The 25,775-nt window shown below is 33.6% G+C and overlaps 2 protein-coding genes across 2 annotated transcripts; one reads left to right on the top strand and one right to left on the bottom strand.

Moving 5' to 3' along the window:
* LOC126883351 (lariat debranching enzyme) lies at positions 1–19,201 on the bottom strand. Its single transcript, XM_050648809.1, has 5 exons — positions 18,889–19,201; positions 18,679–18,830; positions 10,095–10,335; positions 5,258–5,587; positions 1–656 (listed from the first exon to the last, which is right to left on the bottom strand). Exons 1-5 carry the CDS (start codon positions 19,083–19,085, stop codon positions 68–70), a joined length of 1,509 nt encoding a protein of 502 aa, XP_050504766.1. The 5' UTR covers positions 19,086–19,201; the 3' UTR covers positions 1–67.
* A 4,826-nt stretch (positions 19,202–24,027) lies between these two features.
* LOC126883361 (glucose-fructose oxidoreductase domain-containing protein 1) lies at positions 24,028–25,403 on the top strand. The gene has a single exon (XM_050648832.1). It carries the CDS (start codon positions 24,129–24,131, stop codon positions 25,293–25,295), a length of 1,167 nt encoding a protein of 388 aa, XP_050504789.1. The 5' UTR covers positions 24,028–24,128; the 3' UTR covers positions 25,296–25,403.
* The last annotated feature ends 372 nt before the right edge of the window (positions 25,404–25,775 follow it).

Here is a 25,775-nt window from a genome sequence, read left to right as displayed (position 1 = left end):
TTTAAAAAAATATTTTTATTAAAAATTTTTATACATTTACATGTTTATTTTAAACTTCATCTATTTATTAACTTTTATAAAGTTCTTCATTTCTTCTCCGAAGCTTCTTAATAACAGGTGATTTGCAATCATCTTCAGTTGGTACCACATCGTTCACTACAGTCTTGATTTTTGTATCTTCTGACTCGGTCTTGATCTCTGCTACTCCCATTTCTTGACTGTCATTCTTGCTCTCTTCGTTAGCTTCCTCGATATCCTCTAGATTAACTAGATCGCCATCCAGATCTACTTTGGGATCAGGAAGTGTAAGATTAAACATTTTCTTAGTGGGCGTATCTTGTGAAGAATTGAACGACTCGTTTTCCTGACTGTCATCGATAAAACTGATGGTGGAATTCAAGTCCAAGCTTGAATTCAACTGTTCTAGAGTGCCTTCCATCTTTGAAATAAGAGTTAATGGATCATCTATTGCGAGAATTTCACACAGTGTTACTGTTTGGGGGTTGAGCATAGGCTCAGGTTGTTTGGCATCATTTTTTTGTGAATTTGGACTATATGCTACAGCTGTTTTAGAAAATATCCTCGGAACTACCAAGTTGTCTTTGAAGCGATTCATCACAATGATTTTTTCCTGGTCAGTAGGGGTAAATTCATACCTGAAATGAAAATTTTGAATAAGAATAAGAAAAGAGGCTAGAAAGACATGGTAATCAAATGGATAATCAATATGTGTGAAAGCAGAGAAAACTCGTAAGCAAAGAAAAGTCTACAAAAAACTACAAAGAAGTCACAAACAAATTTTAGAAATATAAATAAAAAATAGAAACACTGCACCAAGCAAAAATTGCAGAACTCAAAACTGAAAATCCTATTCGCGGTGTGCAAGTACTTGGAGGAGATACGAGAAACGATCGTGCGCGAATAGCGGAGAAATCTTGCAACTTTCTTAAATAATTCATATTGTCAATTGAAATTGTCAAATTGACGTATATTTCATACCTATTGTCATTGAAGAAGAAAAATTATATGTTGCTCCACAATATTGATATGATATACAATTATTATAATATAAAGTTATATTTAATTAATTGTATTTTGCTTGCAGTACTGCATTTTAATAACTAATTTTATTTACTACATTCAATTGTTTACCTTTTAATAACATAACCTAAATCTTACTTTTTCTTCTTATAATTTTTTTTAGGGTACGGCCTTGACAATTATCCAGCCACCAGGACCAATATGATTGGACAATATAATTAAAAGTGCGAAAAAAGTTGCCGAGCTATGAAACCAGGTGTCGCTTTTCCGAATTTGCACGGTCCCAATAATAATTGGTACCATGATACTATAAATAACAAGATAGTATCTTCCCGTAGCGCAAATACGTCCGAGTTCGCGCATCGCATGACGTAACTGGAGACCGGAATTTGAATTCTTGTTGTTAGCTTATAGTCTAGCTGTATCGTCGCCCCCGTTAGGTAACATTCCGATTGGATTTTGTTGCACAAACTCACTTAAAAAGAGTTCCTTATAACAAATATACAGAGTGCCGCAGTCGGAAAATTGTTTAAACAATTTTTTAAACAAATTCAAAAAATCAATTTTTTTATTCTTTGGGTCATTATGAGCCAAAAAGGTCTCTTGTAATTTTTCTCTAAAATTGACTGTTGTTGAGTTATACTCGATTTAATATTTGAAAAACGCGAAAATAGCCATTAATAACTCGGTTAAAAATTATTATTATGAAAGTCAAAAAGTGACTGAATCAAAGTTGAAAGCCCCCCTACAGGATTCTGAAGAAATTTTGTCATTATTTTATTACTGAGCTGTTATTTTTAATTGTTAACCAAGAGCACTAAGTGAGGCGGCCGTCAATGTGAGTGCAAGTGAGATGCACCATTAGACGGCCGGAATGGTGCATCTCTTTCGCACTCACTATTGACGACGGCCTATATGCAGTTAGCGCTCATTGTTAATAATTAAAAATAACAGCTTAGTAATAAAATATGTAATGACAAAAATTTCTGCAGGATTTTGTAGGGTGGACTTTAAACTTTGATTTGGTCACTTTCTAACTTTCATAGTAATAATTTTTAACACAGTTATTAAGCCTTGCAAATGGCGATTTTCGCGTTTTTCAAATATTAAATCGCATATAACTCGACAAAAATAAATTTTAGAGAAAAATCACAAGAGACCTTTTTTGCTTATAGACCTGGATCCCGCTTACCAAAAAAAAGTTGATCAATAGCAAGCTGAAAATTTGTTAATAGCTTAACGGTGTCTAGTCGGACAAACTTTGATGTATGGGAACACTGGAACAGGGGAAGTTTTAATTGTGGAACAGTTTAAAAATTTGGAACGTCAGATTACGAAAATGTTCCATGTGTTTTGTCGGACAGAACTTCCAATTGATTTATTACCATTTCATTAAACCCTCATGCAAAAATCAGACTGGTGTTTATCACCAACTGGGCATTTTAATGAGTGGAACACGAAGAGCATGTCAAATGACAGAAATCATGTTGGTTAGTAATAGCAGTCTGATTTTTGCATGAGAGTTAATGAAAGGGTAACAAAGCAATTTGATGTTCTGTCCGACAAAATACATGGGACGTTTTCGTAATCTGACGTTCCAAATTTTTAAACTGTTCCACAATTAAAACTTCCCCCGTTCCAGTGTTCCAGTACATCAAAGTTTGTCCGACTAGACACCGTTAAGCTATTAACAGATTTTCAGCTTGCTATTAATAAACTTTTTTTTGATACGCGGGACCCAAGTCTATTATAATGATCCAAAAAATCTACGAAAATTGAACGAATCGAAAAATTAATGTTTTGAATTTGTTTAAAAAAAATGTTTAAACAATTTTCTGACCACGGCACCTCCAGGCACCCTGCGGATTTGTTATAAGGAACTCTTTTTTAGTAAGTTTGTGCAAAAAAATCGAATCGGAATAATTTACCTAACGGGGGCGACCATATACCCTGGACTATACAACCGCGAGCAATTCAAACTAATCGTAAATCATTCGGTCATTACAGATCATTACGAACTTAGGTCTCCAGTTACGTCACGACTCCCTTCTCTTCGAAATGCGCAATATATTATCTTGTTATTTATAGTATCATGATTGGTACGGTAATAAGTAAGAAGTGATAAGTAAGAATAGGGCTTTTCATTCACAGTCATTTGTTTCTAGCTTCTGTCATATGTCTTATAATCCGTGTATATTAATATTATACACAGATTATACAACATATGACAGAAGCTCGAAACAAATTACAATCAATGAAAAGCCCTATAAGTAAGAACTGAAAAAGGTTACCAAATGAGAACAATAATAACTGGGTAAGAAACAGAAGAGTAGAAAGGAAGGACAACAAATAGAGTTCGGCGAGAGACGGTTCTCCAATAGGAAGACAATCATTATTGGAGGCACATTGAAGAAATAGATAGTCATGTATGTATATACAAAAAGAAAAAATACATAAACAAAGATAGAGTGAACTATTAAAGAAACTAAATAAAAGATAAAAACAAAGCTGAATTGGCAGTAGTAACAAACAAGAATAAAAAACCGCTAAACGCCGTAAAAATGAGGTGGCGCATACAATATTCCAACTACAAAAGATCTGATATGAATATTACGTGGCGCGAAAATGTATTTTCATTTTGATGCAAAACAAAATTCTAGTTTTATTTCAAAAGATTTTTTCATAATATTTGCTCAATTTGAAGTAAAACGCGCCACAAAAGAGTAACTTTGATAGTTTGAATTTTGAAACTCTTTTGTGGCGCTTTTACTTCAAATTTAGCAAATATTATGGAAAAATATTTTAAAATAAAACTAGAATTTTGTTTTGCATCAAAATGAAAATACATTTTCGCGCCACGTAATATTCATATCAGATCTTTTGTAGCTGGAATATTGTATGCGCCACTCATTTCTACGGCGTTTAGCGGTTTTTTATTCTTGTATCAGGAGTTTTTCAAAGTTATTTATAAATTAAATGTATAAAGTTGAAATCAATATTTCTCGATTACACGTTAAGCTTTATAAATGGTCGCCTTTGTCGCATTATCTCCCAAATGATCTAGTGTCCATCGAATGTACACTAGATTTTTTTCTATTCGAAATAGATTGAAAAAAATATTGGGATGGCCGGTAAATGAACTCGGATTGCCGTTGCCAGATCAAATTAGCGTCGTAACCACTACAACTACATAAACCATTAAGGGAACAATCGTTAATTGGATTATACTTTTGTAGCTTAATAACTTCTAAACGGCTTAACCGATTTTGATCACTAAACATGAGTTTGAAACGTATTGACAAAGCTATTACAGGAATTATTGAGCTTGAAAAACCGTTTTGTCCCATAGGAAATAGATGTGATCATACTTATGAAGCCTATAACTTAAAAGAGTCTAGAGTCCTTTTACAAACGCTCAGTTATTGGCGTAATTCGTAGGTTGAAATTTTGAGTAATTGTCGAAAAACCAAAATTTTCAAAGTTTGTTTTTCAGTTTTTCGACTATACTGAGCCGTGTGTATATGTCTGATCCTGACGGCTTAGACACCATTTGAAAGCATAACTCAACACTATTGATTTTGTGTATTTGCGGTTCTCCTGTCTCTTCTTGAACCGAAGATACATACCCCCAAAAAATATGCCATTTTGTGCCTACCAAGTACCTAGCTGGCTTATGGTTGGTCAAAATTTAAAAACTACACCGGTTCTGAATCGGCCCTGACCCCCTCTTCAAACACAAAAAAAATCAGGTCGGTTTAACTTTTCCACATACATACATATCTACAAACATTTTCCCTTTTTTAAATAGAAATTGAGTCATATTTCTGAGTTCGGTAACTTTTGAATGGTATAACCGATTTTCAAAATTAGACATGCGTTGGAAAGGTAATGATCAGTACCGCAAAGGTCGGACTCAAATTTTCGAAGTTTTTGAGAGTTTTGGGGACGAGAACGAAAAACAGACTCTAAATAGGAAGGGCCGTAAAATCCACACCCTTTTACCAAAATGGATGGTTGACATATGAATGGGTGAGTCTTTTCCTGAAGTTTAAGATGGGAGTTGGCCCAATTTTCAATTCAGTCAGATTTAGAAAATCGAAAATTTCGTGTATAATATAGTGTCGCGTGCAGGGGTGTGTGTGTGTGTGCGCGCCACTGACGAGAACTGCCAGAATATAGACATTCACTGCTTTTAAAAATAAGAAAAAAACCTTACCTCTCAGTACTTCCTGGTCCCGGCATATAGTTCTTAGTACTTTTCACAGACAACAAATGATTCGTTAAATATAATATGCTTAACCATTCCAAATCATAAGCAATTTCTATTTTAGAATCCTCATTGTGTGGAACTTCCAAAACTTGCAGGAACTTCCTTTTTGGAAGACATTTATCCAAAGCCAAAAATCTGGTCATGGAGTCGTCTTTGTGCATCACTACAGCTGAGAATTTACAATGAAGGTGAGCGGCAAACCAGTAGGCTGGTTTTAGATGAAATAAGAGGTCGGAGTTGGGTTGGCTCCCCAGCTGATTCTTTTCAATATCTTCCCTATAATACGAAACAAAACTTTAGCTGATGGTTGGAATATTCTTATTTTTAATATATTGCTAAAACATATTTGCTATTTCAAGAGATTTAACAAAGTCAAGGAAAAACTTAGAGAAACTAAACTCAAGGGTTTAAAGGAATGAGATCTACAATAGGGAACTTGTACATTTTTTTATTACATAATAATGTTCAGTTTTGTTTAAAAATGAGAATTACAAAATTTCACGCTTCAAAAACTCATAATAACTTAGAAGTGACAATGTGAAAAATTTCAAACTGATATCTTCATATTGTAGAGGCAGTTCACAGGAACATGGTGACATTTCAAGCTTATCAGAAAGATCAGTGTTTGAGTATTCCGCTGTAGAGGTGCGAATTGAAGGGAAACAGATCGTAGTGCTGTCCATATACCGAACCGAAAACCCACAAGTTTTAATAGACAAATTGGACCAAATACTCTGTGACTTCATCATTTTTCTGGCTGGAGATTTTAATTTGGATATGCTGCTTGATGGTGTAGGTTGGCCAGGTACATTAAAAACGTTTTTGAGCTCCTTTGATATTAAACCCTCCATCAAAGACTATACACGCATACAAGGTAACAAAAAATCCTCTATTGATAATATTTTTACAAATCTAGACATATTTGATTCTGTTGTATTCAATCCTCATACATCTGATCATACTGCTCAAAAGGTAAAATTTGAATTAAATAAAATTGACTCGAATATAATAAAAAACGAATATTTAGCAAGGAGAATAAAGATTTTTTTAAACTTATGTTGAGTAATGTTGACTGGGTATCTGTTATTGAGACATTAGAAGTAGATGATTAGTGGGATACTTTCATGAATATAGTTCAGAAAATTTTTATAAACTGTTTTCCACTTAAAGAGATAAATACAACAAATAAAAAAATCTCAACAGTGCTTGCAAAATGATAATATAAAAAATTATAAATCTAGGCTTGATGTTTTGTTTACACTATCTAGTAATAATGATGAATATAAAGATATTTACAGGGCAGAGAAACGTAAGTAACATGCTTTACTCACTCAATATCGAAAAAATTGATATTAAGAACGAATTGAAAATAGTGAAAATAAAACTAAAATGGCTTGGCAGTTGGTGAAAGAGATTAAGGGCAATTCAAAAAATCAAGGTAATTTTTGTTTAGAGGGTGATCCTCAGGTGCTTTCTAATGAAATAAATCAATGTATGGCAAATGCTGCGTCTGAAGCTGTAAAGAAAATAAAGCCTGTAAAAAAATTTCAAATTAATATCGAACAAAATAATCATTGCATGTTTTTAACTCCTGTTTCAGAAAAAGAAATATGCCATATAATAAATAACTTAAAAAACAAGCATAGCTCTGGTTATGATGAAATATCAACCAGCTTAATTAAATTTGTCTCATCAGAGATTTGTCGTCCTCTATCTTTTATAGTCAACGCTTCTTTCAGGCAAGGTAAATTTCCTTAAAGTTTAAAAGTGACAATTGTCAAGCCACTACATAAAAAAGGTGATGTTACTAAGATGGAGAACTATAGACCAATAAGCCTTCTTCCATCATTCTCAAAAATATTCGAAAAAGCAATATATTCCAGACTACAAAACTTTTTTTACTACAAACAACTTATTTAGTAGTACGCAGTACGGTTTCCTTGCAGGGAGGTCAGTTGAGACAGCTACCTATGATTTTATATCAAAAATTTTAGAAAAACTAGAGTCAAAAATGAAAACACTAGGTGCTTTTTTAGACCTATCTAAGGCTTTTGATAGCCTAGATCATGTTCTCCTATTGCAAAAATTATATTGTTATGGAATACAGGGACCAGCATTGAAATGGATAAAATCATTTCTTACAGATAGATCACAAAAAGTATACTTGGAGAAACAGGGATGTAAGGTTTACTCTGAACCGATAAACTTAAAATTAGGTATACCACAGGGGAGCGTTTTGGGGCCTTTTCTCTTTTTGGTCTATATAAATGACCTGCCAAATGCGGTGATTAGTGGTTCCTCAAACATTGTAAACTTAGCTGATGACTCAAACGTGATATTTTGGGAAGAAACATTAGAAACACTCCTCACAGTGGCAGAACAAACTCTGGACAAGGCTGAACAGTGGTTCAGTGGAAATAAGCTGGTGCTTAATACTGATAAGACAGTATTTGTTTACTTTAGAACTAGCCAATCACGAGACGAGTTCCCAGATACAGTCAATCTTCTATCACAAAACACAGAACCTTCTAGATCAGTTAAGTTTCTTGGTGTTCATATTTACCCCCTCTTGGGGGTGAAAAAATATTCGCCCAAAGAAAGTCAGGAAATGGATAAACTGGCTAATTTTAAGTAACTTTTGTTCTATAGAGTTTTTTCACTAAGTCAATACTTTTCGAGTTATTTGGCAGTGAATATGTTCATTTTTTCAACAAAATAACCACGCTTTTAGACGGTTTTTCGCAAATAACTCAAATAGTAAGTATTTTGTCGAAAAAACATTCTTAGCAAAAATATAGCCTGTAAATTTTTTTAAAAAATGGTGTATATATCACGTCTCTACACCTAGTAGAAGCAGAGTTATAGCTAATAAAAAATAGGTTCATATTCGTCAAATTCCAAATGGAATATTTTAACGTGAAATAACCAAAAATGAAGCACATTTCGGGGAAAACTCATTACAACTTATTTAAAGTGTTTAAAAAAAGCTTTATTTTTGTTTCATAAAAAAAATTTCTAGCATCAAAATTAAACAAGTTACGCTCAAAATAAAGTTAGTCCCTTTTGGTTTTGGTAAAAAAATCGAGAAAATCACTCCCTAATTAGTATCTTAAATGAACTTAATCGTTACGACTTCACAAGTTTCTTGACTCGTGTATATATTGTTTATATGATCTGTAAGTTTCATCGGTTCAAAGTCCTTATTATTGAAAGGGCTGTAGTTAAAAGGGGTTGAACGAGTCACTGATCACGAATGTATGCAAATTTAGAAACACCAAATCTTAATCAATTTTTGTCTAACAGAAAAACAAAAAAATACATGATATTCAGAAAAGCAAATCTGACTTTTTTTTTGTTTTTCGAGATTTTTGGTATCTCTAACAATTTTTAAGTTATTTTGGAAAAAAGCATATTTTTCAAAATTTAAATTTTTAAAAATTTTACTTTGAAACCAAATTTTTTCAAAAATAAGCACTTTGAATCGATGAAACTTACAGATCATATAAACACAACATAAGTAAAATAATTTGTGGAGCGGTAACGATTAATTTCATTTAAGTTGCTAATTAGAGGGTGGCCTTCCCGATTTTTTTTTGAAAAAACAAAAGGGACCAACTTTATTTTGAGCGTAACTTGCTTAACTTTAATGCTAGAAACTTTTTGTAAAAACAAAAATAAAGCTTTTTTTAAACACTATAAAAAAGTTATAATGGGTTTTCCCCAAAAAGTGCTTAATTTTTTGGATATTTCACGTCGAAATATTCTATTTGAAATTTGGTGAATATGAATCTATTTTTCATTGGCTATAACTCCGGTTCTACGAGATCCAGAGACCTAACGCGTACACCATTTTTTTTTACTTTTTTATAAGCTATATTTTTGCTAAGAACGTTTTTTTCGACAAAATACTTACTTTTTAAGTTATTTGCGAAAAAGCGTCTAAAAATGTCGTTATTTTGTTGAAAAATGAACATATTCACTCGCAAATAACTCGAAAAGTGTTGACTTGGCGAAAAAGCTCTATAGAATAAAAGTTACTTAAAATTAGTCAGTTTACCCATTTCCGGACTTATGTTGGACATATATTTTTTCACCCCAACAGGGGGTGAAAGTCACCCCCAGGGCAAAAGCACACATCGGCACAATATCACTTTTTCTCTTTGACATGTAAGCTATACGTATGCCAAATTTCATGTTAATCCAAGCGGTTCTTTAAAATTTAGAGCAAAAACCGTGAAAGAATGGACTAAATAACATTATTACAGCCATATTCTTAAAGAATAATGCAAAAAAATCAATCAAATCGGACAACAGGTTTAGGAAATTCAAGGCATCAAAAATGTCTCAATTTTAAGATGGTGCGTTCATTTCTTGGAGAAGTGAGAAGAAAGCAGATATAGATTTGTGATAGTAGATGATAAGGGATGTCCTAAAATAGCTTCAGAACAACATCAAGGGATGTCCTAAGTACAAAACTAAACAGATTATCAAATGTTCAAATAAAAAGATCAAGAAAAGCGGGCATGTCCGTAAATAGGCATTTTTGATATTTTGACAGAAATCCATTATAAGTATAAAGACAACGTTAGTATCTTAGTTTAAAGATACGTCCGGTTTCTCTACAAAATGGTGCGTCTGCATACTTATAATGAATTTCTGTCAAAATGTCAAAACTGCGTATTTATGTACATGTCCACTTTCTCTTCTCACTGATATAAGTAAAAAGACAATTTATTTTCATTCTATAAATACATGCTATTTATAAAAATGAGTTTTCACTTACTTAAAATGGGGCTTCTTCTTTATCAACTGCTTAACATTTCCATATTTAGTAATTTCATTTGGCCAATCATGGGAAATCATCACATCAATTTTACCAGATAGTTGTTTAAGTCTAAATATTTCTAAATTCCTCACATGGTACACAGATCTTTTAGATTCATCTGTGTAAGGTGGCTTTTCATAATGACCTTTCCAGTAATCTTGTCCTTTATAAATACCTGATATGCCTGCTATTCTCAAACCTAAAAATACATAAAATATAAGCAATTTTGAATCTTAAATGTACAAGCATTTCGCATAAGAAAAAAAAGTTGATTAATAGCAAGCTGAGAATTTGTGTCTATAGCTTAGTGTAATAGTGTAATAGCTTAACAGTGTCTAATCGGACAAACTTTGATATATGGGAACACTGGAAAAGGGGAAGTTTTAATGGTGGAACAGGTTAAAAATTTGGAACGTCAGACTACGAAAACGTCAGATGTATTTTGTCGGACAGAACTTCCAATTTATTTGTTACCCTTTCATTAAACTCTCATGCAAAAATCAGACTGCTATTACTAACCAATATGATTCCTGTCACTTGACATGTTCTTCGTGTTCTACTTATTAAAATGCAAATGCATTAATGAAAAGGCAACAAATCAATTGGAAGTTCTGTCCGACAAAATACATCTGACCTTTTAATAGTACGATGTTCTAAATTTTTAACCTGTTCCACCATTAAAACTTCCCTGTTCCAGTGTTCCCATATATCAAAGTTTGTCCGACTAGACACTGTTAAACTATTAACAAATTTTCAGCTTGCTATTAATTAACTTTTTTTCTTATGCCGGATCCTCACCTAAAATATTTAAAAGATTTTATATATTATGATACAGTAAAAATATCATACAGATAATTAGAGATAGTGCACACACTCGTGACCACGGCGCAGTAGACGAAATTTTATTTAGTCCCCACTTCCATGCGAAACGCACTGTATCTACAATAGAACCTTTCTGGCTTTCTGTGAATTTTGACTCAGCCTTCGCGCAGCTCCATGGTCAGGAGTGTTTGCAGTATCTCTACATCAAATGAGTGGACAAATCATTACACAAAATTACGGCAGAAGAATAGACCTGGATCATATCCTTTAAAGAATCATATCCTGTATACGAGTGTTTAAAATTGAATGCAGCAGCAGAGATTCCAGATGAGTGGAATCTATCATACATGTCCTCCATTTTCAAAAAGGTGGCAAAGGGTCAATAAAAATATGTCAGTGTAAGGCCTTCAATGGCAAGAATCCTTTCCACGGTTATAAAAGAAAAACTAGAACAGCACATGGACCATTACAGTGAAGAACAAATCAGATTCCTAAAAGCGGGATCATGTCTAGATAATAATATATTCATCATGAGACAAGTGATAGAGAAAAATATTGAAACACATATGACTTTTATCGACATGGAGAAAGCATAATGATAACGTAAGAAACAACTGTGGGAAGCAATGAGAAGAATGCACATTAGAGAGAAAAAAATGGGTGAATATAACACAAATACTCTATAAAGAAAGACAATGAAATAGGCAATGAAATATCAAAAACAATAGTCACAAAAGACCTCAAACAGGGATGTGGTCTATCACACTATCACCTACACTTTTTAACATATACATGAGCACTGAGGCTTTGAAAAGATGGTATATAAAATGTGGAATGATGGGCACACCAGTACAAGAGAATATATTACATTCACTACTTTTTGTCAATGACCAAGTCATTTTTGCACAAGATATAGTGGACATGGAATATATGATAAGAAAATTAGAGGAAGAGTATGAGCTATGGGGTTGGATTGAATGAAGGTTACGATATTGTATGACTTGTGAAAAGTCAAAGATTGTCGTGGCTGGGACATGTGCAGAGACAAGACGAGGAAAAAACAACAAAGAAAATATTACAATCTCCAAAAAGAGATGGAGAAAGTATTTTGACAGTTTATTAAATGAAGAATTTGACAGACAGCCTGTGGAGGAAGTGGCTCAATAACAAACGAGGAAGTGGCTCAAGCTCTTCAAAAAATAAAGAAAGGAAAAGCAGTCAGACCAGATGATATTCCTGGGGAAGTATGGAGAGCATTGGGAGAGACAGGAATAAGTTGGCTAGCAGGTCTATTTAATAGAATTATGGAAGTTGGACAAATGCCAGACGAATGGAGAAGCAGTATATTAGTACCTGTCTACAAAACAAGGGAGACATACAACAATGTACAAACTACAGGGTTATAAAACTACCTAGCCACACCATGAAAATATGGGAGAGAGTAATTGATAGATGGATAAGTGAAGAAACCGAAATATCCGATAATCAATTTGGCTTTATGCAGGGCAGATCAACAACAGATGCAATTTTCATTGTAAGGCAACTGATGGAAAAATACAGGAATAAAGAGACCAATGCTCATATGGTATTCATTGATCTTGAGAAAGCATATGATACAGTTCATCGAGAGATTCTGTGGTGGGCACTCAATAAGAAAGGATTCCCTGGCGAATATGTAAAGATTGTGAGAGATATGTATGAGGGAGTAACGACTAGTGTTAGGACAGATGTCGGAGAGACTGATAAATTTCAGGTGAAAGTAGGATTGCACCAAGGCTCGGTGCTTAGTCCTTATTTATTCTCATTAGTTTTGGACCAGATAACAGTGAAACTACAGGGTAGCATTCCATGCTGCCAAATGTATGCTGATGATGTAGTGTTAGTAGGAAATAGTGAAAGAGACTTAGAACAAAAACTGGAACAATGGAGGCAAGCTCTGGAGTAAAAAGGTTTAAAACTTAGTAGAACAAAAACAGAGTATTTGGAATGTTCATTTAAAGGTGGAGTTACTACAAATAAAATGGTATCTTTGGATGGTGAAATGATTGTGAAAAGCAATAGTTTTAAGTACCTAGGATCGGTATTACAGAGTAATGGAGAAATAGATGGAGATGCATGCAGTAGAATTAGGGCTGGATGGATGAAGTGGAAAGAAGCGAGTGGTGTGTTGTGTGACAGAAAAATTCCAATGAAGCTGAAGGGAAATAAGACATAAGACCGGCTATGACGTACAGAACTGAATGTTGGGCAGTGAAAAAGAAAGAGGAACAACAAATGCATGTGGCGGAAATGAGAATGCTTAGATGGATGAGTGGAGTGACAAAGAAGGATAAAATTAGAAATGAGTATATTAGGGGAAAATTAGGTGTGGCACCAATTGATGCCAAAATGAGAGAGCATAGGTTAAGATGGTTTGGTCATGTTCAACGTCGAGATGTAATCACCCAATACGAATAATAGCTGAAGTGCAGATTCCTGGAAGGAGTAGGAGAGGAAGACCAAAGAAGACCTGGGGGGAGACGATAAGGCAGGAAATGTTGGTAAAGGGGATTAACATTGATATGACCCAAGATAGAATTGTGTGGAGAAATGTAATCAGGGAAGCCGACCCTACATAGGGATAAGGCAAAGAGACTGATGATGATGATGTTGTAGATTTGAACTAAGTTAAGAAGAGACTATTAGAAGTTTTAAGACTTTTAAGTATTTGGGGTCAATGACATAGGCGTAACCAGGGGGGGGGTTTTGGGGGTTGTAACCCCCCCATTGGGATGTACTTTCAGCTCTATACGCTTAACATCATATCCCTCAGATATTTCCAGTAGTTGTAACCCCCCCCTTTCAGGTAGATGTAACCCCCCCCTTAGGATCATCCTGGTTACGCCTATGGTCAATGATAGCCAAAATGGTACCTGTATGAAAAAGCCACAAAAGCACTCCATGGAGTTATATGAAACAAACAATCTAATCTAACCAAAGAAAACAAAAAAAAAGGATCTTTTAGAGCATAGTGTCGAATATTACCCTATATAGTAGAGTATTTATTGGTAATAATGTACAAATGTACTTTTACAGGTCAGCAATAATTAAAATTGTCTAAAATTACATTAAAAGTTGACAGTACTTCAGTAAAAAAAACCTATTACTAAAATTTAAAAACTAAACACTAATTAAATTACAGGACAAAACAAAATTTAGATCTGAAGTACTCCTCAAATGAGTAGAAAGCACCCATCAGAAGATAATTTTTAATTTGTCTCTTAAATTGGTTAAAATCAAGACTTTTAATAGATATTGGTATACAGTTATAAAATTTCAATGCTAGGTATCTGGTTCCATTTCTGGTCCTCTCAAGTCGACTGAAGTCTGGTACAAGGGCATCATGATTTCTAGTCTGATAAGTATGCTGTTGTGTTTTATACAGATCTACATTTTGATGAACATACAACAGGCACTGCATAATGTACACAGAAGGTAGTGTGAGAATCCTCAGGTTTCTGAAAGACTGCCTACAATCGTCCCGATAACCCTGACCTGTGATTATGCGAATACACTTTCTCTGCTGACCAAACACCTTATCTATATGGCAAGAGTGTCCCCAGGAAAGGATTGCGTAAGTTAGTCGTGAGTGAAAGTTGCTGTGATATGATGTAAGAAGGGTTTGAAGGGAGGTAACCTTAGATAGGTTTCTAAATAAAAAGAGTTGGCTTGAGAGCTTTTGGGAAAGTTTCAGTATGTGCCGTTCCCAAGTGAGTCCCTGATCAAGATAAACACCAAGAAATTTAGCTTCCTGTGAACAATCTGTTAAAATGGGATGTGTAATGGTGTTATGTCTTAGGGTAAAGTTCACTGTTTGTGATTTTGAGTTATTGAGAGAGAGACGATTTGCCAAAAACCATTGGAACAAATTGCTCTCTGTGGTCTCAAGATCAATATCACTGATTTGGGAAGGGTGGTAACTTTGATAGCATGTAGTATCATCAGCAAATAGGACTGTGCTTACCGGGCCCTCTTGTGAAAATCCCAAGTCATTTATATAAATGAGAAATAATATTGGACCTAGAACTGACCCTTGAGGCACTCCATACATCAAAGGTTTTTTATCAGATTTGAGCTGGTTAAAAAACACATATTGAAATCTATCTGATAGATAAGACTCAATCAATTGAATAGACATAGGATGAAAATTATAGGCATGTAATTTTTTAAGAAGAATACTATGAGTGACACAATCAAAAGCTTTAGTAAGATCAAGGAACGAGGCAAGGGTATCAAGAAAGTTTTCAAATCCTTCCAAAATACTGCCTGTAAAATGATCGATAGCAAGTGTTGTTGTTTTGTTTTTTCTAAAACCAAATTGCTGCACTGCAAAAAGCCGATTAGATTCAAAATAGTCATTGATCTGCTTCTTTAGGATTCTCTCAAACACTTTGGAAAGAATTGGCAAAAGAGAAATTGGACGAAAGTTATTATGATCATCAGCCGAACCTTTACGTTTAAAGAGAGGTATGACTTTCGCAGTTTTAAACACTGAAGGAAAAATGCAGGATGAAATTGAGTAGTTTATTAGTTTAGTTAAAGGTAAGCTAATGTTGTGTTTAATTGCCTTGATTATTTTTGTGTTCATTCCATCCGGGTCCTTGCTCTGGCTATTTTTTAATTCTTCAATCGCTTTTACAACTTCCTCCAAATTTGTTGGCTCAAATCTGAAGGAGCAATGATTAGAGGCGAATGAAGGAGCATGTGGTATAAAACTAAGGTATGTATTGAATGATTGGTCAGTATGATTAAGTGTATTTATTACATTTTCAGCAATACCACAGAAGAAATCATTAAAACTATTTGCATTGAGTGATGAATTTTTTATTGGTAAATTCTTACATCTTGAGTTTATTAGGGACCACATAGCCTGTTGACGGTTGTTAGAGTTTAATATAAAATCATCATTAGATTTAATCTTTGCCTTATGTATAGCATGTCTGTATTTTTTCCTATATTCTGAGAGTGTTTTCTTTGTCACTAAAACGGGGTCACTTTTATTTAAAGATGTCAAAAATTGTAGTTTCTCCCTCATAAGTTTCAAATCATCATTAAACCAAGAATTTTTTTTACATTGTTTACCTTGCTCAACAAGCCTAGATTTTTCAGGAAAAGACAGATTTATTGCCTGCATTAAAATATCGATAAACATTTTAAACCTTGAGTCCACATCAATACATTCATTATCAATAAATTCAAAATTTTGTAAGCAAAGATTGTTATTTAAAGAGGCCAGTCCCATCTCTGTAATGGGCCTGTAGCTTATTCTAGATTTAGAAGTAGTTTGGGACACTTCACATTTAAACAATATGCCTTTGTGGTCTGAAGTGTGTGAAAGATCAACAGCTTCGGATTGCAACATGGTACTATTAATATTTGTAAATATGTTATCAAGACATCTATTATAACGGGTGTTAAATTTTATTGATTTTTTGAGGTTATAGGGTCTAAAGAAATTGCACAGATCCAGGGCTGCAATATCCCTTTCATTGAAGTGCACATTGAAATCCCCTGTTATAATAAGAGGTTTATTTGTATTTAACTTTTTGAAAACTTTTGACATTGTATTGAAGAATTGATTTAAATCACCATCTGGGGTACGATACACAGTGACAAGTTGAATATCAAATTTTACCAAATGTACACCTGTTATTTCACAATGTTTTTCAAGAGACAAACTTTCAAGATTTAATGAAACAGAATCAAAGGTTTCTTTAATATATATACTTACACCCCCATGAGAGCCCACAGTCCTTGCAAAGCCAGAAATCATTCTGTAGTTCTTAATTTTAATTGAAAATAGTTCCTCAGATACTAGCCAGTGTTCATTTATACATAAGCAATCTGCTGATACTTCATTGAGGAGGACCTCCAGATCTAAGAAGGAGGTACGCAAACATTGTATATTACAGTGTAAAATAGTTTTTTGTGCTTTCTTAAAATTTCCTAAAATACCTTTATTATTATTATTATGTACAGGAACATTTACTGCACCACGGTTTTCTTCAGCGGATTCACTGAGGATCGAGGGCGTTGAACATGGAGAAAATGGTTTATGTTAGTTCCCAGTGGCCATAAATCAGATGACATTATGGCATCATTGTTTATCTCAGGAACTCCTACCTTAAAAGAGCTATATAGGTGGTTCTTTTTGGTAACCATCTTCTCACACACACAGTCCTGGTCAAGCTCATATTTTTTGAGAAAGTTGAAAACATCAGTTGCTTCAGTTTCAGGAGTAAAACCTGATATAAATACCCATGATTTAATTGGAGTAGGTGCTACAACCTTTAGTAGGTTATCAGTGTTAATGCCTTTCTTGGGACTTGGTCTTCTGTTTTGTTTTCTTTTTTTATATGACACCAGTTTGAAACCATCATTTTCAGTCACTTCCTCTTGGATGACGGGAAGGATTTGTAACTCAGAAGAGAGTTGTGAGTTTAGATTGGAATCATTGGCAATGTGGCTTTGATCTTGCTGAGTATTGTGATGCAATTGCGATTTTTGTTGTTTTTGATGTTGACTGACAGTGACATTTTTGACGACTTTGACGTTGTCATCTTTCACTCCTTCCACTGCAGTTTGCGAAACTGTCGGTAATACGGTGTTGCCAATGTCAAAATTTCCTGTTAGCTTTTTAGGGGATGGCTTTATATGGAAAGGAAGTATGGTAATGACAACAAAAATATAAAACATGAACAGTTGAATTGGACTTTATATGAGAAGATGTCTACAAATCACCAGAGAGGACAGAGTAACAACAGAGGAAATATGGAACAGAATGGAAGTAGAATGCTCAATTAGAAAAGAGCCCTTCAGTGGTAGAGGCATGTAGAAATAATGCCAGAGCACACGTAGCCGAAAATAATATTGAACTGGGACCTGCCGGGAAGAAGACGGAGAGAAAGACCTGCTATGAGCTGGAAAACTTACATAGGAAATGTTATGATAGATAGAGACCTCGGAGACGGCGACTGGAAGAATAGAGTTCTGTGGAGGACGAAAATGGAGAATTCATAATGGGAAAAAGCTGAAGAAGAAGAAGATGCTGTAGTTAAACATACTAGTGATGTAACGAATGTCATTTTTTGAACATTTGCGAATATGAATGCAAATATCTGCTACCGACATTCGCGAATGCGGATGTCCAGTTTTTTAATAATTTGTTACTATTTTTGTAATGTTTCCTAAATTTATAATGAAAGTTAATTGGTATTTAGTGTAAATCAATCTGAATCTTAATCACATAATACCAAATAATAAAATAAAGTGAAAGCTGATAATGTGATTATTCGAGGTTACCTCGAAAGTTACCTTTTCTTAATAAAAAAAAGTTGAGAAGTGAATAGATTTTGATTTTATTAACCTAATATTATCTTCGAATGATTTTTTTCTGATATTCATATTCGCAAAACATTCGCATAAACTTCGTGAATGTGTATGCGAATGCAAAAATATTCGAAGATTCGCGAATGCGAATACGAATATTCGTTACATCACTAAAACATACATACTACCACATAAGATCATACAGAAATAATGAAAGATAAAAATATTTTGAAAAGTATCCACAATGCAAATAATGGTTAAAGGTCACAAAAAAGACAAAAATTGGGAAAAGCTTAAAGGATAAGACAATGCAATGTGCCTTCAACCTAATAAAAATATTACAGGATCTTACCTCCCACATTGATTACTCCAGCGTATCCCATATAATAAATATTTGGAGCTACCCATCCTCCATATGGAAGTTCCTGCAAGTAATTGGATGCCTCATGGTTACCTCCTATAAAAATGGTCAAAATTGGGGCTACTTTTTCGCCTGAATAGTATCTAAAAAATAATATGTTGCAATCAACTGAAAAAAATAATTAACTAATGATAAACTGACTTGTAGAAAGTACAAATATTTCTATATTTCGGAGGTACAGCCATACAGGTAAGATCATCATTATTTCTTGAAGATTGAAAATCACCACAACATATCAACAAGTCCACTTTAATGCCTTCTTTCTGTTCCAAAACATATATAGTATCATATATATTCTCTAAATCTCCATGTGCACAACCTTCTACTGCTATTTTCATTTTATCTATATATTATAATAATATATAATCAATTTTAAAAACAATTTAATAAATATACATTTGTATGTTTATACTTTTTAACCTAATCAAATTAACCTCAAACTCAAACTTTTTTGACAGTAAAATAAAGAAACACAACACAGAACAACTAGATCGTCAACCGTCAACTAGAATAGTGTTTGAAATTGACAGGCGTTTAAATAGGCGTGCCTATTCCACCAACAGTAGGCATGAAAAAGTCAACATAACAATAGAGAGTTATCAAGTAAAATACGGTAACGTTATAAATAACATGTAAAGTATACAGTAAAATAGCGTTACCGTATTCTCCTAGAATTACTTGATAACTCTCTAATGATATTATTATAATCACCGTAATAAAACAAAAAAGAATGTGTGTGTACTATGTACGCACGTAAGAAGATATTCTTCTATTATATAATAGGTAATTTAAACGAAGTAAATATACTTAAAAGGTTATTTGTATTTTATTTAAAAATCAAACTAACTTTCTTATTTACCACTTTCAAAAAAATTTTATTAAAACAACCAAAAATAAAAAAAATATGAACCGCCCGGGGGAATTGAACCCGCAACCTTCCAATCTCAGTGCTAACGCATTTCTAACTACTCCATCGAGGCACTAGAAATAAATATGTAAGTTTCGGATATAATTACACAACACGGCGACATAATAGTGTAAAAATGTTATGCTTACATAATATTTTATTAATCCAAAAACACAAGAATTATAATAAATAATACATTTCCTAAAACCACTAATATATTCTTTTAATGACTTATTTGCACGGTTACAGATACATACATACCTATCTTGAAAGATTAGCAACATACTGTCAGAACTACATACTGTCAGTGTGCGCAGGCGCGCGGTAAATGTACAATTTTACCCTCAATCGATTCGCTGCTAAAGAAGAATATCTTCAATAAAAGAAACTTTCTTATATTAATTTTCTAATCGTTAAAAGGTAATTACTTTTAAATTAATGACTTAATACTGATAAATTATATATTACCTACATACATTTCTCTTTTAAAGAAAGTAAATTATGTTATTTTAGAAAGTGGTATTTTCAAGCTGGAAAAATAAATGATTAATATAATACTTACATATTTTTTATTAAAGCAAAAAAGCGTTAATAGTTATTATTATATTTATTACTATATTTAGTAGTATGGTATATATTTCAAGTATATTTTATTTTGTGACAAATTTACATCCCTATAGTTTTTGCCATTTTATTAATATACAATATACCCTGTTCATTATTCTAGTTATTTATTGTTTGTTTTGTCTACATTTATCGTAATTTCAACCATATTAATCTGTTGTGTAGTGTTAGAGCCGTCATTTTGAAAAATACGACACAAGAAATACTTGAGAAAGACAATACGTCAAGGGACAGCTCTATATAATATATTATCATTGATTATCTAGTTAATCTTATACTGCTTATAATAAAAAGCAGTGAAGCAAAGAGCATCAGATTGGAATCTATAACCACTTTTCGTTTTATTTCGCTTTAAAATGATATTGCCAATATTTATAATTACGTTCTTTGGACGACTTTATTAGAAGATAGTTCATTTGATTACATGAAATCAACTTTAACTTAAGAATATTCGTCATAAAAATCATAGCGTGTGATTTGTCTTTAAAAACATACATGCAATGATGAGAGTAAAATTTTCCTGTTAGTGATCCCATGGTAAACAAATAATAAAGGAAAAATATTTTATTTTTTATTTTATTTATATGAAACTTCAAGGCCGTTAAATTTTAGAATAAGTAAACATAAAACTTATACATATAAGATAATTTCATAGATCTCAAATATAAACAATGCATGGGAAAATGAACATAGAGTTCAGTGCAAAGATTCAAGTATCTAAAAGAAACAGATGGTAAAAAGAGAAAAATCAAAGAAACGGCTCTAATTATGTTAAATAAAAACAATTGTGTTACAAATTCCTCGGTAGATTGCAGTAAGATCTGATTAAATATGTTAACAGAGGAAATATACAAAGAAAATACGATTATATAGTAAGCGAATAACATATCGAGGATACATCATTTATGTTTTAAAATAACATAAATATAAAACCAGATTTTAGTGTTAATATTGAGAGTAAACTAAATGTAAGACGAAATACTTACCATGTCGAGGTAGTATCATGAGTTTTTTTTTCTGGTTTTTGCTAATGATTTATTATGGAATTACTAAGAGGAGAATTTTACTGTCATCATTGCATGTGGTTGTCTTTTAAAGACAAATCACATGCTATGATTTTTCTTATGGATATTCTAAAGTTAAATTTGATTTCATTTAATCGGATGAACTACCTATAATCTTCCACTAAAGTTGTCCCAGAAACCCAACTCAAAAATATTAGAAATATCATTTTAAAGTCGTTTACTTTAAATAAATATATAATATGTGAAAGACTAAGTTTTCAATCTAATAGCACATAAAACAACACCAAAAATGTTGCTCCACATCCTACCAGATTGAAAACAATGAGAACCTTCTCTGGTTACACCTCGGAGGCTTCTAAAATTTGCAAGCCATAACGGATGCTGAGACTAAGGAAGATGAGGGAATTTTACAATTTATAATTCACGTTCCATCTGCTCAGCGCGGTAAAGTTCCAACGAGAATGGTTCCCTTCGTACTCCAATCAGAGTAAACATATAAATCAAAAATGAATAACCATTTTCAATTTCGTTGCAACACGAAACTACAGCCGCATCATATTATAGTTCAATCAGAGAGTGCTGCAAGCACCTCTACCGGTTTTGAACTTATTAGTCTCTCATCAGGAGGCACATATGCTGCTCTCTGTGACCCAATTAGGACAAACAACGGCGTGCAGTCACAAATTGCAACTTTACCGCGCTGAGCAGATGGGACGTGAATTATAAATTGTAAAATTCCCTCATCTTCCTTAGTCTCGGCATCCGTTATGGCTTGCAAATTGTAGAAGCCTCGGAGGTGTAACCAAAGAAGGTTTCCATTGTCTTCAATCTGGTAGGATGTGGAGCAACATTTTTGGTGTTGTTTTATGTGCTATTAGATTGAAAACTTAGTCTTTTGCTAGCAGTTGCCGCTAGGGCATCCATGCATTTCGTTCGTTGCAATTCGTGACTGCACGCCGGGGTTTGTCCTATTTGGGTCAGAGAGAGCAGCTTATGTGCCTCCTGATGAGAGACTAATAAGTTTCTAAACCGGTAGAAGTGCTTGTAGCACTCTCTGATTGAACTAGAATATGATGCGGCTGTAGTTTCGTGTTGCAACGAAATTGAAAATGGTTATTCATTTTTGATATAATATGTATATGTCGAAACTGTCAATATGAATCAGCCAGATAAAATTAAATTATTAAAAGAATTTTTTACCAAGCAATAAAAACAAAATATTTATTAATGTCTTCGACGCACCTTATGACAAGGAGTTTTTTTGAGTTTTATAAAAACTGGATAAAAAATCAGTGTGCTAAGTAGTTAATCGGGGGTTTTTACTGATCACAAATATCATAATGGCACGAGCGCCCATATGAAAAATTTTAGGGCGGGGGGGGCAGACGTGAAGATATTGCATACTATATTTTGTATACTTTGGATAACCATGTAGTTTAAAGCACCTGAAAAGCTAGGGGAGGGGGGCACAGCCCCATCCATGCCCATTGGTATGGGCGTCAATTTATAACAGAGATGGTCTCCGACGCACTTGACTATTACACACTTTATTTATTACGCACTTTCGGGACTCGCTTTCTGGAGTTTTGTAGAAACTCGATACAAAATCAGTATAAACTAGTTACTCATAGGTGTTTAGGATCCCTGAATACAAATATTATATCGTTAATGGTCTCTGACCTAAACACCTGGTGGCCAGGATGGGACTCGTGTCTACAGTAGCTTTATGCAAATTAGATACAAAACCAGTTGGTCCTGCTTATCAGGTGCCTCGCCGACATGATATTCGTATTTTTCGATCCCAAAAACCTCCATACTCCATATTATCTTTTCATTTTAATTTTAACTATTAACAGCCGACTTTTACACTAATTTTGTATCTAATTCTCACAAAACTCTAGGAGATGAGCAGCAGGTACCTCGGAGGCTATCTCCGCCATGATATTTGTGATCAGCGTCCCCACAAGCCTTCGAGTAATGAGTTTTCACTGATTTTATATCGAATTTCCATAAAACTCCATGAGACGGGGCACATATCTGGGCACCACGTGCCCCGGAGACCATCGCCGATGTGATAGTAAAGTTTTACATATCGATTGCAAAAAGTTTCATTGACTTTCATCCAACTGTTTGGTAGGTTTTGGGCTTTTTAGTGCTTCATTGCCTCACTTATTATCGGGAATTGATAGAACAAGGCTTGAACTTGAATTTGGTAATTGGTCAATTTAAATATAATATCTATTACTTGTGTTTTGAGCCTTGAAATTCAGAATGATCGCGCCAACATAAAAAATTGTCCAAGAAGAAAAAATTGATTTTTACAATTTGTTTTTTATAAAAAACTTGTATAAATATAAATTAGGACCATTTTCGCATGGGCGACCTCCTGAACCGTATTCTGAGGTATCTCATTAAAGTGATCATGCAAAAAACATCATGGCAATAGGGCTTTTCATCGATAGTCATTTGTTTCGAGCTTCTGTCATATGTTGTATAATCTGTGTATAATATTAATATACACGGATTATACGACATATAACAGAAGCTCGAAACAAATGATTGTGAATGAAAAGCCCTATACTTTTCCGAACGATCCGGAGCTTTTCTCCTTGTCTAAATTAAAAAACTGAACTTTGTATTAGTAGACATTTCCAGTTTCCCAAAGTTACAGAATACCTAAATAAAACAGATTGACGTTGACCCGTTGACGTGAGACGTGACGTGACGTTATTTGACATTGACACATTGATGTTTATAAATAAAAATAAGTACAAAATCTTAGTAATTAAAAAAATAATGTTATAATCCAATTTAATCAATATAAAATGTTACCAGGAATAGGATTATTTGGTACCGGACCTGTGGTGAAAGTATTAGTTCCTATACTACTCGAAAATGGATTTAAAATCGAAGCTATTTGGTGTCAGACGCGGCAAAATGCTCAAGAGGCAGCCAAGGAATTGAAAATACCTTTTTTTACCGACACAATCGATGAAGTTTTGCTTCGCAAAGATGTAGATTTGATATTTGTCTTATGTCCTCCGAATTTGCACGCACAGATATCTGTTAAAGCTCTGGGGATAGGAAAACATGTTGTTTGTGACAAGCCTGCAGGACTAAATCAAGCTGATGCTCTCAAGATGGTAGGAGCTGGCCAATACTATCCAACTTTGATATCTCTTATAAATCATTCCTTCCGCTTCCTCCCAGCTTTCATACAAATGAAAAAAGCACTCAAAGAGAATTACTTGCAATCACCTATCACTCTCATTGATATCAGAATCCAAAGTGGTGGTTTGTTTAATGATTCAGACACTTTTGACTGGAAATGTGATGATAGAATGGGTGGAGGTACTTTGAATTTGATAGGAAGCCATGTAGTAGATCTTATAACATTCTTAACAGGCCAGAGAGCTGTAAAAGTCCATGGGGTTGTAAGGACATTTACAAAGAACACAAATAACATAAATGGTATTCGTAATATATCAGCGCCAGACTTTTGTACATTCCAGATGGAACTTCAGAATGGCATCTTAGTGACAGCCACATTGAATAGCCATACAGTTGGAAGTACTTTCAATCAAGATGTGATGATTTGCAGCAGTACTGGACATTTGGTAGTAAGAGGAGGCGATTTGTTTGGCAGAAGAAACAAAGGAAATGAAGAAGTATTATATCTAGATGTAGAGGATCTAAAATGTCCAGTTCCCAACTCTATACTACCTAAAACATTTGTCAAAGGCTTGTGTAAGATGGTGTCAGCTTTGCGTGAAGCATTTTTACCAAATAATGAGAAAGAAGGGTGGATAAAGGAGCCAGTCCAAGCAGCGGCGACTTTTGAAGATGGCTTGTATGTTCAAGCTGTACTTAGTGCAATCAGGGAGTCTTCACAGACCAGACAGTGGGTGAAAGTCAAAGTCTTGACTGAACAACCAGACAAAAATGAACTATTGAGTGCTGTTGTGAGGAGAACTGCTATTACTATTTCTTAAATACCTATATTATGCATTTTTATTTATATTTTTTTAAATTTTAACTACAGTTTTTATGTTTATTTATTTTTTGTATAAATTTATTTAAATAAAATCTTATTAAATAGCTATTTTGTTTAATAAGTTAAAAATAAGATGATGACATCAGACAAAAAAGATGTAAATTCTATTCAAATTTTTTAGTCTCAAGTTTCACAAACTTGACTAGTGTGTTATGTTTATTTACAGGTTGACTGCCATGAAGTTATGCAGGGGCAATATAATTCTATATCCTCAAGAATCAACAATAAATTCTCACTTGTATATACTTGATAAAATATTTGCAACTGGAAGAAACTTTTTTCCCCTATTGTAGCCGTCAGTGTGTTAATAATGTCTGTTACAAGTAGATAAATATCCTAATAGGAACCCATCTTGTTTGTTTGTCTGTGCTTCCCCCGTACATTATTGTACGAATTTGTGTCACATCTAACAATAAGT

This window comes from Diabrotica virgifera, chromosome 1 (genome assembly GCF_917563875.1).
Source record: "Diabrotica virgifera virgifera chromosome 1, PGI_DIABVI_V3a".
Taxonomy (NCBI): Eukaryota; Metazoa; Arthropoda; class Insecta; order Coleoptera; family Chrysomelidae; genus Diabrotica; species Diabrotica virgifera.
Note: the sequence above shows the minus strand (reverse complement) of the source record. Positions and strands in the feature narration are given on the sequence as shown.

Bases quoted from the DNA above. Each gene is read 5' to 3' on its own strand.
- LOC126883361 (XM_050648832.1), top strand. From the start codon at position 24,129: ATGTTACCAGGAATAGGATTATTTGGTACCGGACCTGTGGTGAAAGTA.
- LOC126883351 (XM_050648809.1), bottom strand. From the start codon at position 19,085: ATGAAAATAGCAGTAGAAGGTTGTGCACATGGAGATTTAGAGAATATA. The intron at 5,588-10,094 runs GTAAGTGAAAAC...TTCGTATTATAG, and splicing joins AAGAAGAAGCCCCATTTTAA to GGAAGATATTGAAAAGAATC. The intron at 657-5,257 runs GTAAGGTTTTTT...TTTTCATTTCAG, and splicing joins GGACCAGGAAGTACTGAGAG to GTATGAATTTACCCCTACTG.